Source organism: Muntiacus reevesi, chromosome 11, assembly GCF_963930625.1.
Source record: "Muntiacus reevesi chromosome 11, mMunRee1.1, whole genome shotgun sequence".
Lineage (NCBI taxonomy): Eukaryota > Metazoa > Chordata > Mammalia > Artiodactyla > Cervidae > Muntiacus > Muntiacus reevesi.
The window spans coordinates 74,462,202-74,477,360 of record NC_089259.1 but is presented as its reverse complement, the minus strand read 5'-3'; the positions used below and the strand labels follow the sequence as shown (position 1 = coordinate 74,477,360).

Below are 15,159 nucleotides of genomic sequence, written 5' to 3'. Positions count from 1 at the left end.
GAGAATTTTGAGCATTACTTTTCTAGTGTGAGATGAATGCTATTGTGTGGTAGTTTGAACATTCTTTGGCCTTGCCTTTCTTTGGGATTGGAATGAAAACTGACCTTTTCCATTCCTGTGGCCACTGCTGAGTTTTCCCAATTTACTGGCAAATTGAGTGCATCACTTTAACAGCATCAACCCTTTAGGACTTGACATAGCTGAGCTGGAATTCCATCACCTCCACTAGCTTTGTTCATAGTGATGCTTCCTAAGGCCCACTTGACTTCGGACTCCAGGATATCTGACTCTAGCTGAGTGATCACACCATCGTGGTTATCTGGGTCATGAAGATCTTTTTTGTATAGTTCTTCTGAGTATTCTTGCCACATTTTCTTAATATCTTCTGCTTCTGTTGGGTCCATACCATTTCTGTCCTTTATTGTGCCCACCTTTGCATGAAATGTTCCCTTGGTATCTCTAATTTTCTTGAAGAGATATCTAGTCTTTCCCATGCTATTGTTTTCATCTATCTCTTTACATTGATCACTGAGGAAGGCTTTCTTATCTCTCCTTGCTATTCTTTGGAACTCTGCATTCAAATGGGAATATCTTTCCTTTTCTCCTTTGCCTTTAGCTGCTCTTCTTGTCTCAGCCTTTTTAAGGCCTCCTCAGACAGCCATTTTGCCTTTTTTTGCATTTCTTTTCCTTGGGGATGGTCTTGATCCCTGCCTCCTGTACCATGTCATGAGTCTCCGTCCATAGTTCTTCAGGCACTCTGTCAACCAAATCTAATCCCTTGAATCTATTTGTCACTTCCACTGTGTAACCATAAAGGATTTGATTTAGATCATACCTGAATGTTCTAGTGTTTTTCCCTACTTTCTTCAATTTAAGTCTGAATTTTGCAATAAGTTCTTGATCTGAGCTAGTCAGCTCCTGGTCTTGTTTTTGATGACTATGTAGAGCTTCTCCATCTTTGACTGCGAAGAATATAATCAATCTGATTTTGGTGTTGGCCATCTGGTGATGTCCATGTGGAAGAGGATGTTTGTATTGTTGGAAGAGGGTGTTTGCTATGACCATTGCATTCTCTTGGCAGAACTCTGTTAGCCTTTGCCCTGCTTCATTCTGTACTCTGAGCTCAAACTTTCCTGTTATTCTGTTAATATATGGTATTTCTTTATCTCTTTCTGACTTATTTCTGACTTGCTTCACTCTGTTTGACAGACTCTAGGTTTATCCACCTCACTACAAATGACCCAATTTATGATCATGCTATAAGAAATTCCAACAAAATTTCAAATGTTCTAATATTGTGGAGTTCACTGATACTATTTAAGGGTATAGGTAGCGTCCAATGGTAATTGAAAAATCCTTGCTGTTCTTTTTTGTATATATTACTATTTAAAAATAATTTTTTAAAATTTATTTTGGTCGCACTGGGTTTTCATTGCTCTGTGCAGGCTTTCTCTAGTTGCGGTGAGCTGGGTCTCCCCATTGCAGTGGCTTCTCTTGTTGCAGAGCACAGGCTCTAGGCACACGGGGTCCAGTAGTTGCAGCTCAGAAGTTGTGACACGCTAGCTTAGTTGCCCCGAGGCATGTGAGATCTTCCTGGACCAGGAATCGAACCTGTGTCCTCTGCGTTGATAAACAGATTCTTAAACTGTGCCACCAAGGAAGTCCAATAGTACTATTTTTTTTTTTAATTTAAAAAATCAACAAGAGAGGTTGTTATTCAGTCACTAAGTCGTGTCTGACTCTTCACAACCCCATGGACTGCAGCATTCCAGGCTTCCCTGTCCTTCACCGTCTCCTGGAGTTTACTCAAACTCATGTCCATTGAGTCAGTGATGCCATCCAGCCATCTCATTCTCTGTCATCTTCTGCTCCTCCTGACTGCAGTCTGTTCCAGCATCTGGCAGGGTCTTTCCCAGTGAGTCGGCTCTTTGCATCAGGTGGGATTGCGTGGTAAAATATGGCACATGCTATCTTTCTATTAATTGTTGCCTACTTCCAAAACCATCCCACATGATGTAGTTCTCATCATCTACATAGTAGAGATTTAGTTCACTTAAAAAAATAGATAGGTATCACTTTTTTCTTGAACTACTGAAACATTCAGATTTTGTTCCACATCTCTTAATGAATGAGGTGTATCTGAGTTTCCTAAAGCATGCTTGATCTTTATTCCAATCACATTATCTCTTTTCTTTGTATCAGAAACTTCTATACAAGTCAAAGTGGTGAGTTTCAAATGAGTGTGGATAAGTCATTTTAATCACACTTAATTTTTTAATAAAATATTCTCTTTTAAAAAAAATTGATAAAGATGGTTTGGGCTTAAGCCAAGAGGCAACAGACTTTTTTCTTAAAGAGTCAGATGGTAAACATTTCAGACTTTTCAGACCATGTGTCCCCTGCTTCAGCCACTCAACTCTGCTACTGTCATGCAGAAGGGAATGTGGCCTCAGAGTGGTTGTGTGCCAGCAAAGCTTTCTTTACGAAAATAAGCAATGAACTTGATCTTGGTTTAAGCTGTAGAAACACCATCTGAGCCACCAGGGAAGCCTTTAGAGACACAGAGCATGTCAACTAACATCCCTGTGTGTTGAATTCAAATATAGTAAGACTAGCAACATAATAGCTGCCATTTTTTTTTAGAAGTTGCATTATGTTGCCAAGTGCTTTAGAGGAATTCATTATCTCTGTTAATCCTCAAAATGGCTATAATAACAGCAATTCAAGTTTATGGACTATAATGATACAGTATTTAAGGAAATAGCATTATGTAATATTTTATAAAGTTTATTTTTAAAATAGATCACCAGAGGCCATGAGCTTTCAGAGAAGTAATTTCTTGAGTTCCAACATATTCCAGAAAAACTTATTTTGAAAATCCAAAATAAGTCATTAAGAGTCAACTTGCAGTCTAGAAAACAGTCTTTAAGCATAAATTAAGTTGCTTAGCTTCTATTGAAAGGCTGGGGCCTTGTTTAGTTACTTTGGTTTAATTAACCTAAATTTAGAATTAGTTTAGAAACAGGGAAACTTTTGTTTGTTTTTGAGGCTCTGCATAAACATAACAATGTAAAGATTTACTTTCTTTTGGAAGTTTTCATTTTGCATTTTGATCTAAAATAATCCATTGTCATTACTATTATACATAAAATCACATTATTATACATTAATATAATGAACATAATTATATTTTACAATGTATAAATGTATTTGTATTTATTAAATTTATTTTAATAATGTATAATTTATATTTATTAAAATTTATTATTTTTATTAATAAATAATAAAACTTGAACAGTACTTAAACAATGCTTTTGTCTGGTGGCTCAGATGGTAAGGAATCTGCCTGCAATGCAGGAGACCCAAGTTCAACCCCTGAGTCAGGAAGATACCCTGGAGAATGAAATGGCAACCGACTCCAGTTTTCTTGCCTGGAGAATTCCAGGGACAGAGGAGCCTGATGGGCTACAGTTGATGGGATCTCCAAGAGTCGGACACAATTGAGTGACTAACACTTTTACTTTTCATTATATAAAAATATGTAAAAATATCTGTATATCCACCAGATTGTACATTTAACAGAAGTTTACCAGCACAGCCTTACGCACAGATTAAAAATTTTAACAGAATCCCTCTTTTAAGAAACTTGTAAATTGATGAGAGAGAGAGAACAATGAAGTTCTAGGAGCATGCCCCTGTTTAATTTCTGGTCGAGGGACAGGTTTACCTCATTAAAACTCCAGGGTGTCTCTTTGGTTTCCTGTTTTTCTCTGATTGTTCTGTGTTTTGAAGCAGTGGCCTTTCATCAGCGTGGACTCATTTGCCATCTTACAGAAAGTTATCTTTTCTAGCAAAGTGGTTTCTATGTTCCTCTGAAGACATTTGGCTTTAAGATATTTGTTAAAATGAAATTACGTGAAAGAGCCATTTATTTTAGTTCCAACAGAATCTGACACCCGTGTTTCAGCTCATTAATCACAAGAAATTACTGAATTATGAAAATAACTCATCTTATTCTACCAGCAGTCTTTCATATTATCATTGGGTTTAATTTCATCTTCTGGGGAACTTTAATTAAATAAGTTTCTTTTGACTATAGCTTCTTCGTGTGTTTCTAAAGAATTTGAGCAGTATCTTGTTAGGTGAAAAATAATACAATAATGACATTTTTGACTATTCAATGATTCATCTCCAAAGTCTGCTCTTTAACTGTCTAGAGAATTGAAGGTACACCATATACTAAGAGTAAGTGATTTACCGACACCTCAGAAATGATGTGGATCATCATTTATTTGAGTGTTATTTAACTTGAATTTCATTTAGGAGAATAAGGGTACCTGAATTATGTTTCTTGTGAGTTTTATGCTAGAGTCTTCTTTTATGATAAATGTGCATTCATTTTCTAATGAATATCCATCATGTTTCTCTGAAATTATGAAATAGAGTTTGCAACACAAATCTTGGATAATATATTTCAAATATCTTTGCACATATGGGCAGTATCTCTGCTCTTTTATCTTCTTGGACCTGTGTATCACAATCATCTCATTTATAATTTGTCACTGATCAATGTTCATACATTATTCATGGAATTAAAAGGGCAGAACAGTTTCCATTGTTCCATTTATATTAAGCATGTCATTTTCCATTTAGTTATTTTTCTCCTGAGCTTCAGAAACTTGGCCATCAACTTGTTGTCTTACCTGCTATCCTCACAAATCCAATTACAAGTTCTTTTGGAAAACAAGCATTTTAAACTAAATTCTTGTATTTTTCATTCTAAAAAAAAAATCTTTTAACAAGTTATGTGCTGTCATCATAAGAACAAATATAATAATGTTTCTTTAGAACAATAGCTCTGTCATTTTTGTTTAATTAAATTTATTTCATTTTATTTAATTTTAATTAAATTTTCATTCCCTTATTGACAATTTCCTTGAGGACAAGAGGGCTTATTATAGTAGATATTAGATAACATATTTATTATTATAAGATGAAAATTTGGAAAATAAATAAAATGTGGTATTTAAAAAATTCATAAAACCTGCATTCCTGAAAATATTACTTAAACTCTGCTAAGGTGACATCAAACCTAATTTATCTGTATAGCATAAATTCTCAAGGGGGGGTGAAAAAGTCCCTAAGAGTATAAAAACTGTTCTTGAGGGGCAAAAAAATCCTACTCTTCTCCATATATAAAGCAGAGGTAGATGTGTTTATATTTGTAACATATATATGCTAGTAAAAATTCCATATGATATAGTGATTAGAAACAAAATATCCAGAAAACGCTCAGGGGGTGGTTAAAAAAAGATTGCAAATCCCTGATTTAGGAAAAATTGTAAGAAGAGAGAAATATTTTGGTGTTTTCATGTATCGTTTTCAAGTTTCTTCAAGTAATGTGGCAACCCTGTTTAGGAAAAGTTTTAGAATCCTCCTCTCACAAATCTTGCCTTCCCTCTTAAAAAGACAAGTTTCAACCTTAAGCACCCACTGATGGTATAATGTCCTCTGAGAATTCGAGACAGAGGAAAGGTCCTCCTGTGACCTTCTCAGGGTGGGGCCTGCCGAGTTAGGGCCAGGGTCCTGGGTGCTCCCAGACTAGGGGTAATGAGGGGAGACTCCCAGAGGGTGCGATGCTGACTGCTACGGATTTGCAGAGGCCCTGGAGATTGTCAGACGAGTGAAGTGAGTCAGAGAAAGACAAATGTCATATGATACCACTTATACATGGAATCTGAAAAATGGTACAAATGAGCATATTTGCAAAACAGAAATAGAATCACAGATGTAGCAAACAGCTTTATGGTTGCCAAGGGGGACGTGAGGGAGGGGTAAACTGGGAGATTGGGAACTTCCCCTGCGGTCCAGTGGTTCGGACTCCACACTTCCACTGCAGACGGTACGGATTCAATCCCTGGTCGCAGAACTGAGATCCCACGTGCTGCACGGCATGGCGCGCACACACACACGCACACACACACACACACACACACACGCACACATACACACATGCGCGTGCACACACACACGCACGCGCGCACACACACACACACACACCCTGGGAGATTGAGATTGACGCATGCTTGCTGCTGCTGCTGCTGAGTCGCGTCAGTCGTGTCTGACTCTGTGGGACCCCATAGACGGTCGCCCACCAGGCTCCACCATCCCTGGGATTCTCCAGGCAAGAACCGTGGAGTGGGTTGCCATTTCCTTCTCCAATGCATGAAAGTGAAAAGTGAAAGTGAAGTCGCTCAGTTGTGTCCGACTCTTAGCGACCCCATGGACTGCAGCCTACCAGGCTCCTCCGTCCATGGGATTTTCCAGGCAAGAGCACTGGAGTGGGGTGCCATTGCCTTCTCCATATGCACACCACTACATATAAAATAGATAACTAATAAGGACCCACTGTATAGCACAGGGCACTGTACTCAATACTCTGTAATGACCTGTATGGGAAAAGAATCTAAAAAGAATGGGTATGTGTATATGTAAACACACATATCCTGACTCCCTTTGCTGTGGACCTGAAACTAAGACAGCATTGTAAATCAACTTGTACTTCAATAAATTTTAAAAAAAGATTTGCAGTAAACCTCTAAATTGGGCACATGCTTAGATGATGCTTTGGGGGAGCACTTGCATGTAACTGGATTCTGCAGATAACTTGCCAGCCTCCTTCCTTTTGTATGGCCAGCACTATGACTGGTACGTTCCACGCTGTCCAGCAACTGTCAGTGTTGAGTTCCTTGACTCAGGCTGGAGCCATCCACTGAAAGGAGCTTACCAAAATCACTTCCTCACTGCTTCTGCCCTGGATTGTTCCAAACCGTTATCTTCTGCTGAACTGAAATCCTGTGCTAACCCCTCTAACCAACACTGACAACTTGATTTTCCTAAATCCCTTTTGTAATTCCTGACATAGTTCTTCCCTTTGCCAGAATGACCCATAATTATAAGTAAGTTCAATATATTTTTATGTATCATACTGTTACATGAAGTTTTAGGACTTTGGGACTCATACTATTTCTTGGAGAGTGGGATATTGGCTTGTAACAATTCAGACAATGTTCATGTTAGCTTGTGAATATCAACATTCACAGACAATGTACCCAAGGCATTTGTTCCCAGGAGAATTGGAATCAGGAATTCTAGTAGGAAAAGCAGTAGGAATATGGGTGTTTATACGTAATCACATAATAATTTTCTAAATCATTTTTAGTGCCTTTTAGTGTCTTTGAAAAGCACATGGTTTTCCCACCAGGCGAATAATAATGCACAGGGATCCAACTGCATAGTTATAAATTGTGATCATTTACACAGACTGTTCCATCTGTCTTTTGATAGCAAATGCAAATGCAAAGTTAGTAAAGAGATTAATTGTATTGATATGTAATTAGACAATCTATTCAAATGTATTTCAGGCATTTATTGGTAGTTCCCTGATTTAAAAAAAAATAGAAATAAAAAAGGTCACTTTGATATGAATTACGTTCCTTCCCTGGGAATGAAAGTCTGAAAATGCAGGTGAGAAGAGGTTGACCCTGGGTACTGGCCACTGCTCCCTCTGTTAATGTCAAGCCTGGCTGCAGGGAAGCCTTCAGATGGACTCACGGAGTTCAGTTTCTCCAAGAGTCTGCCAAGATGCCTGGGGCAGAGGACAGCTGCTGGGCTTCCTCCTTGTGCTGTGGGCCCCCAGCTGAGAAGCCAGGGCTGGGGATTAATTGCCTCTTGTTGGCACTTGTGGCCAGGATCTGGGTCCTCTGGCCACCTGAGGCCGACCCTACCGAGGAACTGTGGTCCCAGGAGACAGAAGAATCCTGTTGATCTCTGAGATCCAAGCAAGGAATCTCCCGGAGAGCTGAATTACTCCCAGGAATGGATTCCACCCTCCTGGGATGGAATCCTGACACAAAGCAGCTTCTTCCTTCTTGCTGCTGTTGTTCAGTTACTAAGCTGTGTCCAATTCTGCGACCCCATGGACTGCAGCCCGCCAGGCTTCTCTGTCCTTCACCATCTCCCAGCGTGTGCTCAAGTTCATGTCCATTGAGTAGGTGATGTTTTCCAACCATCTCATCCTTGGCAGCCCCCTTCTCCTCCTGCCTTCCCCCTGCTGCCCACCCAAGGGACTGTAGGGTGTTAGGTCATTTATCACCAAAAATAATCTCACCACTGTTGAGAGCCTTAAAGACAAATAAACAAAACATATAGCAGTGAGCAAGCAAAGAAAAATGTTCACATACAAAGGGACTCAGAAAATGAAGATGGAACTAGAAATCCAAGATGAATATGTACAGAAATTTCCCAATCTGGTAGAATGGATGGGGCCAGAGAAGAGGGTTCCCCCCGCCCCTGCCCGGTGTCTCAAAGATAGTTAATTAAGGCAAAAACCGACCTTCGAAATTTGACTAACATTTTCCAAAAAATGAGCTGAAAAGGGCATGGTCGTTGATGAAAGCTATTTATATAAGAGAACAAGTAGGCGAAAATAAAGAAATGGTAGAAATCATGAGGGAAAATCAAGAGTCTAAACTTGATTTTGGAATAACAGGAGTCCCTGAAGGATAAACTAGAGAAGAAAATGTTCCTAAACTGAGGCGTTTCTGCCCCACTCTTTGCAACTCCATGGACTGTAGCCCGCCAGGCTCCTCCGTCCATGGGAGTCTCCAGCCAAGGATACTGGAGTGGGTTGCCTTGCCCTCCTCCAGGGGATCTTTCTGACCCAGGGATCGAATCCATGTCTCCTGGACCTCCTGCATTGACAGGCACGTTCTTTACCACTGGCTCCACCTGGGGCTTGATAAAAAAGCAATAATTACTATTCAAGAAGCTAGAATTGGGACTTTCCTGACAGTCCAGTGGTTAAGACTGCGAGCTTCCACTGCAGAGGGCACAGGTTCGATCCCTGGTTGTGGAACTAAGGTCACGTAAGCCACGCAGTATGGCAAAAAAAAAAAAAAAAAATCTTTGGTAGATGATCTCAGATAAAGCAAAATTTAGGAAGAGGTGTGGTATCACTAGGAGTAGGGGGTGAAAGATGATACTATGCAGTTTGTAGGTTGGTAAGGGTGTGAGGGAGGAGTGAGCAAGCCCTTTTGTGCAGGAGAGGAGCTTGCAATTATTTAATTTGGATGCAATAATAAAAAGCTATAGGTTAATCTATGACAGCTGAGCATTAAGCTGGGAGATTAGAAAAATTGAATCTTAATAAACAAGGAAGATAAAAAGACATTAACAACGATTTGCCCAAACCAGAAAAGACAAGAAAAAGTTAAAAGATGGATATCAAATGACACACAATAAACTGAAAACATAAGACCAGGTATAACTCTGGCACGCTAAATGTGAGAAGGCTGAATTTTCCTATCAAAAATCATAGGAAAATATGCCCTTAAAGAAGAAATGGTTGATTACAGACTGGGGCAAAGAAGGTTCAAGATTTTTTTTTAAATCATAGAAAATATGATCATGTTTAAACACAAAATAAAGAGCCTATTGATTCTAGGAAACATGTAGAACATGGTCCCCAGAAGTGGCTGAAAATCATCTATGAAATGATTAAGAGTGACACCTAAAATATTAAAGCATTTAAAATGCTTAGCAGAACATGCAAAAATTAGAGGAATAGTCTCAAAATCAAAATACTGGCTTGACGTGAATGCAGAACTCCCAGGGGGCACCAGGGCCAGTAGCTGCCCTGAGGGTGTTCACATGTTCTTATCACATAGAACATGCCACACTAAGAGCTGTCTCCTGTACAGAAGGCGGGGCGATAGAGCATCAGGACATATGAGGTCTCTGCCTCTGTGAGAGAAGGAAAATGTCCCTCCCTCAAAAGGAAATCGTGAGGAAAACTTCAGTCATGATCCTGACTCCAGAAGACTAGAAAACGAGTACGCTCTACTGAAAATCAGACAGCACATGCCTGCCCACATGGAACTGAGATTCAGAGTCACTTTACTTTCAGGTCTGGGAAATGTCCACCAAGAAGTTGATTTAAAGGGGTACCAAATTTATAAGGTACCTCATGTCGCCTGGTCGACCAGTTCTTTTTGGCGAGGGGTGGGGGGAAGAAGTACTCTAAGTACAGGTCTTGAAAATTTAGAGGAAATTAATGAAATAATACCTCTCAGAAACAGTTAATACTTTTACGTGTTTCTCTGATCACTGAAGATACATTTGGTCTGTGATGTTCTAGTTGGTGTGTTTTAAAACCATCTTTTTAATAACATTTCATTCTCGATTTTTATATAACGTATCTTCTCATTTTTTTATGATAGTGGTGAAGATTTGTGCATTGATAAACATGTGACATATTTTGAAATAAATTGCAGGTTGGTTTTAATTTCGCTCCTTTTTCCTCTAGGTGGCTTTTACGGTACTTTTTGATTTGGAAGCACTTCTGAAGATATGGTGTTTGGGATTCACTGGATATATTAGCTCATCTCTCCACAAATTCGAGCTGCTACTCGTAATTGGAACCACTCTTCATGTGTATCCAGACCTTTATCATTCTCAATTCACATACTTTCAGGTAATACACATAATGCCTGTTTTTCTTTAGAATTGTTTTCTCTCCAGAGAACATGCATGCGTTCTAACAGCTAGTAACTAACAATTAGTAACTACAAACTTGAGATGGGCTCATTGACATCTTAAATACCAAAAATAGCACATTCATAAATCGTAGGGACTTCCTTGGTGGTCCAGAGATTAACACTCTGATCTTCCAATACGGGGTTGCTGGTTTGATTCCTGGTCAGGGAACTAAGATCTTACATGTGCTGGTATAACCAAAAATAACTGAAGTAAATCAAATATAATGGACTTCCCTAGCAGTCTAGTGGTTAGGACTCTGTACTTCCACTGCAGGGAGCACAGGTTCAGCCTCTGGTCAGGAAACTAAGATCCTACATGTCTCGTGGCATGGCAAAAATAAAAATAAAAAATTACTATTTATTAACTCCTAAAAATTCATAGTAATAAATGGAGATGTTTTTCATACAGTTCATAAAAAGTTAGCACAGTGCAATAGACATATATGTTTTATATTCACATGGGTATTATAATCTGAGCATGCATATTAAATTTTGACATTGGTATATGACTTCATATATGACTTTAATTCCAAGAGTAGATCTCCCTTCTTAATAAGCCTAAATTTGTTTGCTCAACAGTACTTAAAATTGAAACAATAAAAAATAAAACTTACCTTTACAGAGTATAGTCATACTTTATTATTTAAAAATGCCTATAAATTTATTTGTGATGATTATTAAAATATCTATAATTTTTGCTTTATTATAACTGGGTATCTATTGTTTTAAGTGCATTATATTGAGTCATATTACTTCATAATTGCTCAGTAAACAAAAGTGAGTATTAATGTTATGTTCTTTGTTATGTATATGAGATATCCTAATTTAAAAAATCTCAAATATAATCATTTTCTGAGTTGAAATTTAGTCATTTATATAATTTGTCATGTAAATGTCAGAAGTTGCATTGTTTTCTTAATAGATATTTTAAAGAGTTGGAGAATTAAATGGCAGTAGAATTTTTAAAAACTATGCAGAGAAAGAAGATTCTAATTTCTTAGATGAGAGAAAATGCATTCCAGCTTCACTGATGAACTTATTTATTGGTGATTCCAAAACTGTCGTATTCAGAGCAATATTACCTTCAACTGCCAGATTGCAACCTGAAACTGAATACTTCTCATAGCTAGAAGAAAGGACATGAAAATACAATTCACAAAAACAAAAAACATACCCCACAGACACACATAAAAAACTGAGTCTCCAGTAATCACAGCCAAGCATATTGAACTCACAGAGGGCATCATGGTTCGAGCTTCCAGTACTATCAACATCTTTGAACGAAAACCCCTTGTCACTTGTTGGGTTATATCCTCAGGCTTGGTTATCATAAGTGAGATGGCTGGGGCAGGTGACATACACGTTTAAAACTCTTGATACAAAATCTGCTTTCCCAGCATGTGTCATTATATGCTCTTGGGCACTGCTGTCTAGATTCACAGAATCAACATGCACATTTAGTACCTAATGTTAGAGAATCATTGTACATAATTGCAGAAAATATGCCTCATAGTCAAAGCTACAGCATATGTTTTTTATAAGCCTATTAAATTAACCAAATTAAGAAAGACATTGATGCCTCTTTCAGCAAGGATACCATATAAAATATATTCAGGACTTGCTTTAAAATTGTTAGCATTTCTCTCAGATAATTTTTTCATCGAAAAGTTACAAATAGGCCAGTTTTGCAGACAAAGATATTTAGTCTAGGATTATTGATGAGAGGAAAAAATGGGAACTGTTTCAGTGATAAATGTGAGGAATAGCTTGGTAAGTCATATGGAAATTTGACCATAAAAATGATTATGATGAATAGTGGTAAAGAACCCACCTTCCAGTGCAGGAGACATAAGAGATGTGGGTTTGATCCCTCAGTCAGGAAGATCCCTTGGAAAAGAGCATGGTGACCCACTCCAGTATTCTTGCCTGAGAATCCCATTGACAGAGGAGCCTGGTGGGCTACAGTCCGTGGGGTCACAGAGTCGGACACGACTGAGCGACTGAGCTCAAATAGTAACTTAAAGATATGATTGTTTTATTTACGTATAAAACAGTATAAAAGTATAAAACAGGTATAGCTACAAATCCAGCCTGTAAATAACATATGTAGTTTATACATGTGTATAAAATACCTATAAATGAAAAAATGGCTGGAAAGAAATAACCCAAGTTATTACAAATTATTAATAATCAACATCTCTAGGTTCTTTTCTTCTAGTCTGTTTTACACAAAATACCTAAAATCTGTATGCATGGTGCTAGTCATTGTATACAGATATAGACATATAGCTATAGATATGGTTACATAATGCCTGGTCAGTGAAGTTTGCATTATTTTTTTTTCTGGTCATGCCATGCAGCTTGTGGGATCTTAGTTCCCCAACTAGGGATTGAACCCAGGCCCACAGCAGTGAGTGCACAGAGTCCTAACCAGTGGACCACCAGGAACTTCCCAAAGTTAACAATTTTAATGCCTATATAATTTGTAATGGTTTAATTTTTTGTTAGTAGTTGAGTGATTTTCATTCGTATCTCTGTATCCACGGCCAACTTTATGTTTTTCTAATGAGATAATTAGACACTGCCTCATTTATTTTTTGCCTAAGAGATAAGTCTCTCAAGAAGCTTAGATGTCTCAGGATTTTTGAAAATTCACAGATGGGGAACCCACTGTCCTGAACAGATTGGCTCTTTACGGGCGGACTTTTATCTCCCTGGTTGGTCCTCATGCTTGTTTCTCATCTCACTTGACTCTCCTTCATCATGTTGGCAGCAGTTCTTCCCGGAGTGGATGTCACATTTTTCATATTTAAATGAAGTCAACATTTGAATACAAAATGTCTCCCTTTATCAGTCATCTCTGAGAACTGGTATTCAGTTGAGATGCTCAGTTGTGTCTGACTCTTTATGACCCCATGGACTGCAGCACGCCAGGATTCCCTGTCCATCACCAGCTCCCGGAGTTTCCTTAAGCTCATGTCAATTGAGTTGGTGATGCCATCCAACCATCTCATCCTCTGTCGTCCCCTTCTCCTCTTGCCTTCAATATTTGAGTACAAAACATCTCCCTTATATCAGTTATCTCTGAGAGTCAGTATCGCCCATCTATTTATCCAGGTGGTGTTTCCGAAGCACCTCCTATGTGCCAGGCACAGTTCCAGACCTTGAGAGAGAGAGGTGAATAAGACAAAGAAGATCCCCACCTTAGGAAGCTTGCATTCTAGACGGCAAGCTTTTCACATACAAGTACACGGAGGGAATAGGAGTGCTGGAAATGTGATTCAGAAGGAGCAAGCAGGGTGAAAAGGAGAAGCTGTGGGGTGAGGGTTCTGTTTTGGCTAAGTTTGTCCAGGGAAGCCCTCTTTGAGGAGGGGACATTTGGGCAGAGAAAGAGCGAATCTTGAGAAGGTCTACTGGGGGACCCATTTCAGGTAGAGAGGAACCACGTGACACCTATTTTGAGGGGAACTCGTGCTTAATGGAATGAACAGAGGCAGCTTTGTCCTACTAAAAGTCACAGAATCGTTACAGAATGGTGGAGAATCTGCCTGCCATGCGGGAGACCCAGATTCGATCCCTGGGTTTGGAAGGTCCCCTGGAGAAGTGAATGGCAACCCACTCCAGCGTCCTTGCCTGGAGAATCCCATGGACCGGGGAGCCTGGCCGGCTGTAGTTCATGGGTTGCAAAGAGCTGGACACGACTGAGCGACTAACACTTTCACTTTCATTTCTGGTTCTAATAGCAGGGTGAGGATACTGGCTGTTATTTGTTGTGCACCTACTGTGTGCAGACACCCTGCCGCGTGCATGGTTTCATTTGTTTCTTGGTAGATAGAGAATATACATGCAAACTGCTGTCCCTAGAGATTGAGTAACTCACCAAAGACCACATAACCAGCAAGTGGTGGAAACTCATTCCCAAGAAGTTTAATCTCATAGTTCACATTGTTCTATTTTAAAGACCTTTTTTTTTTTTTGATGTGGACCATTTTTAAAGTCATTGTTGAACTGCTTACTATATTGTTTCTGTGTTATGGCTGTGGGGCTCATGGGATCTTTGCTCCCCGACCAAGGATCGAACCTACACTGGAAGGGAAATTTTAACCACTGGAACATCAGAGAACTGCCCCCAGTAGTTCATGCTCTTAACCACGCGGTTTTTACAGTCGTGCCATGGCTGTGCTTTCAGTCATGTCCCGGCCAGGCTCCTGCATTGGCAGGCGGATTCTTTCCCACCTGGGAAGCCCAACTTTTACAGTATCTACTATTAATCAGCAGAGTGACTTTTACTGACAGACATAGAAATGTGACCAAGAAAAATATGCTTTAAAAACAACCACAAAATGTCCTACCGTGCTTATCTTTGAATGTCTGGTGTACTTTATTTCGTATCTGTAGGAACACAGAATCCAAAGGCTTTATTGGGTAGACAGAGTGAAAAGCACACTTATCCTCAAATAAATGAAAGGCGTAATTAGAGTCACCGATAAGGATTCTGCCTTGCCACGATGCAGGCTTACCCCCTCTGAAAATGCTGATCAAATCACTAATGCGGGAATTG

The 15,159-nt window shown here is 39.1% G+C and overlaps 1 protein-coding gene across 1 annotated transcript in view; it reads left to right on the top strand.

The window, feature by feature from the left end:
- NALCN (sodium leak channel, non-selective) overlaps positions 1–15,159 on the top strand; it is a 285,453-nt gene that overhangs the window by 111,383 nt on the left and 158,911 nt on the right. Inside the window, exon 12 of the mRNA XM_065901958.1 lies at positions 10,367–10,534. Within this exon, the coding sequence (XP_065758030.1) occupies positions 10,367–10,534 (168 nt within the window). The remainder of the gene's footprint in view (positions 1–10,366; positions 10,535–15,159) is intronic.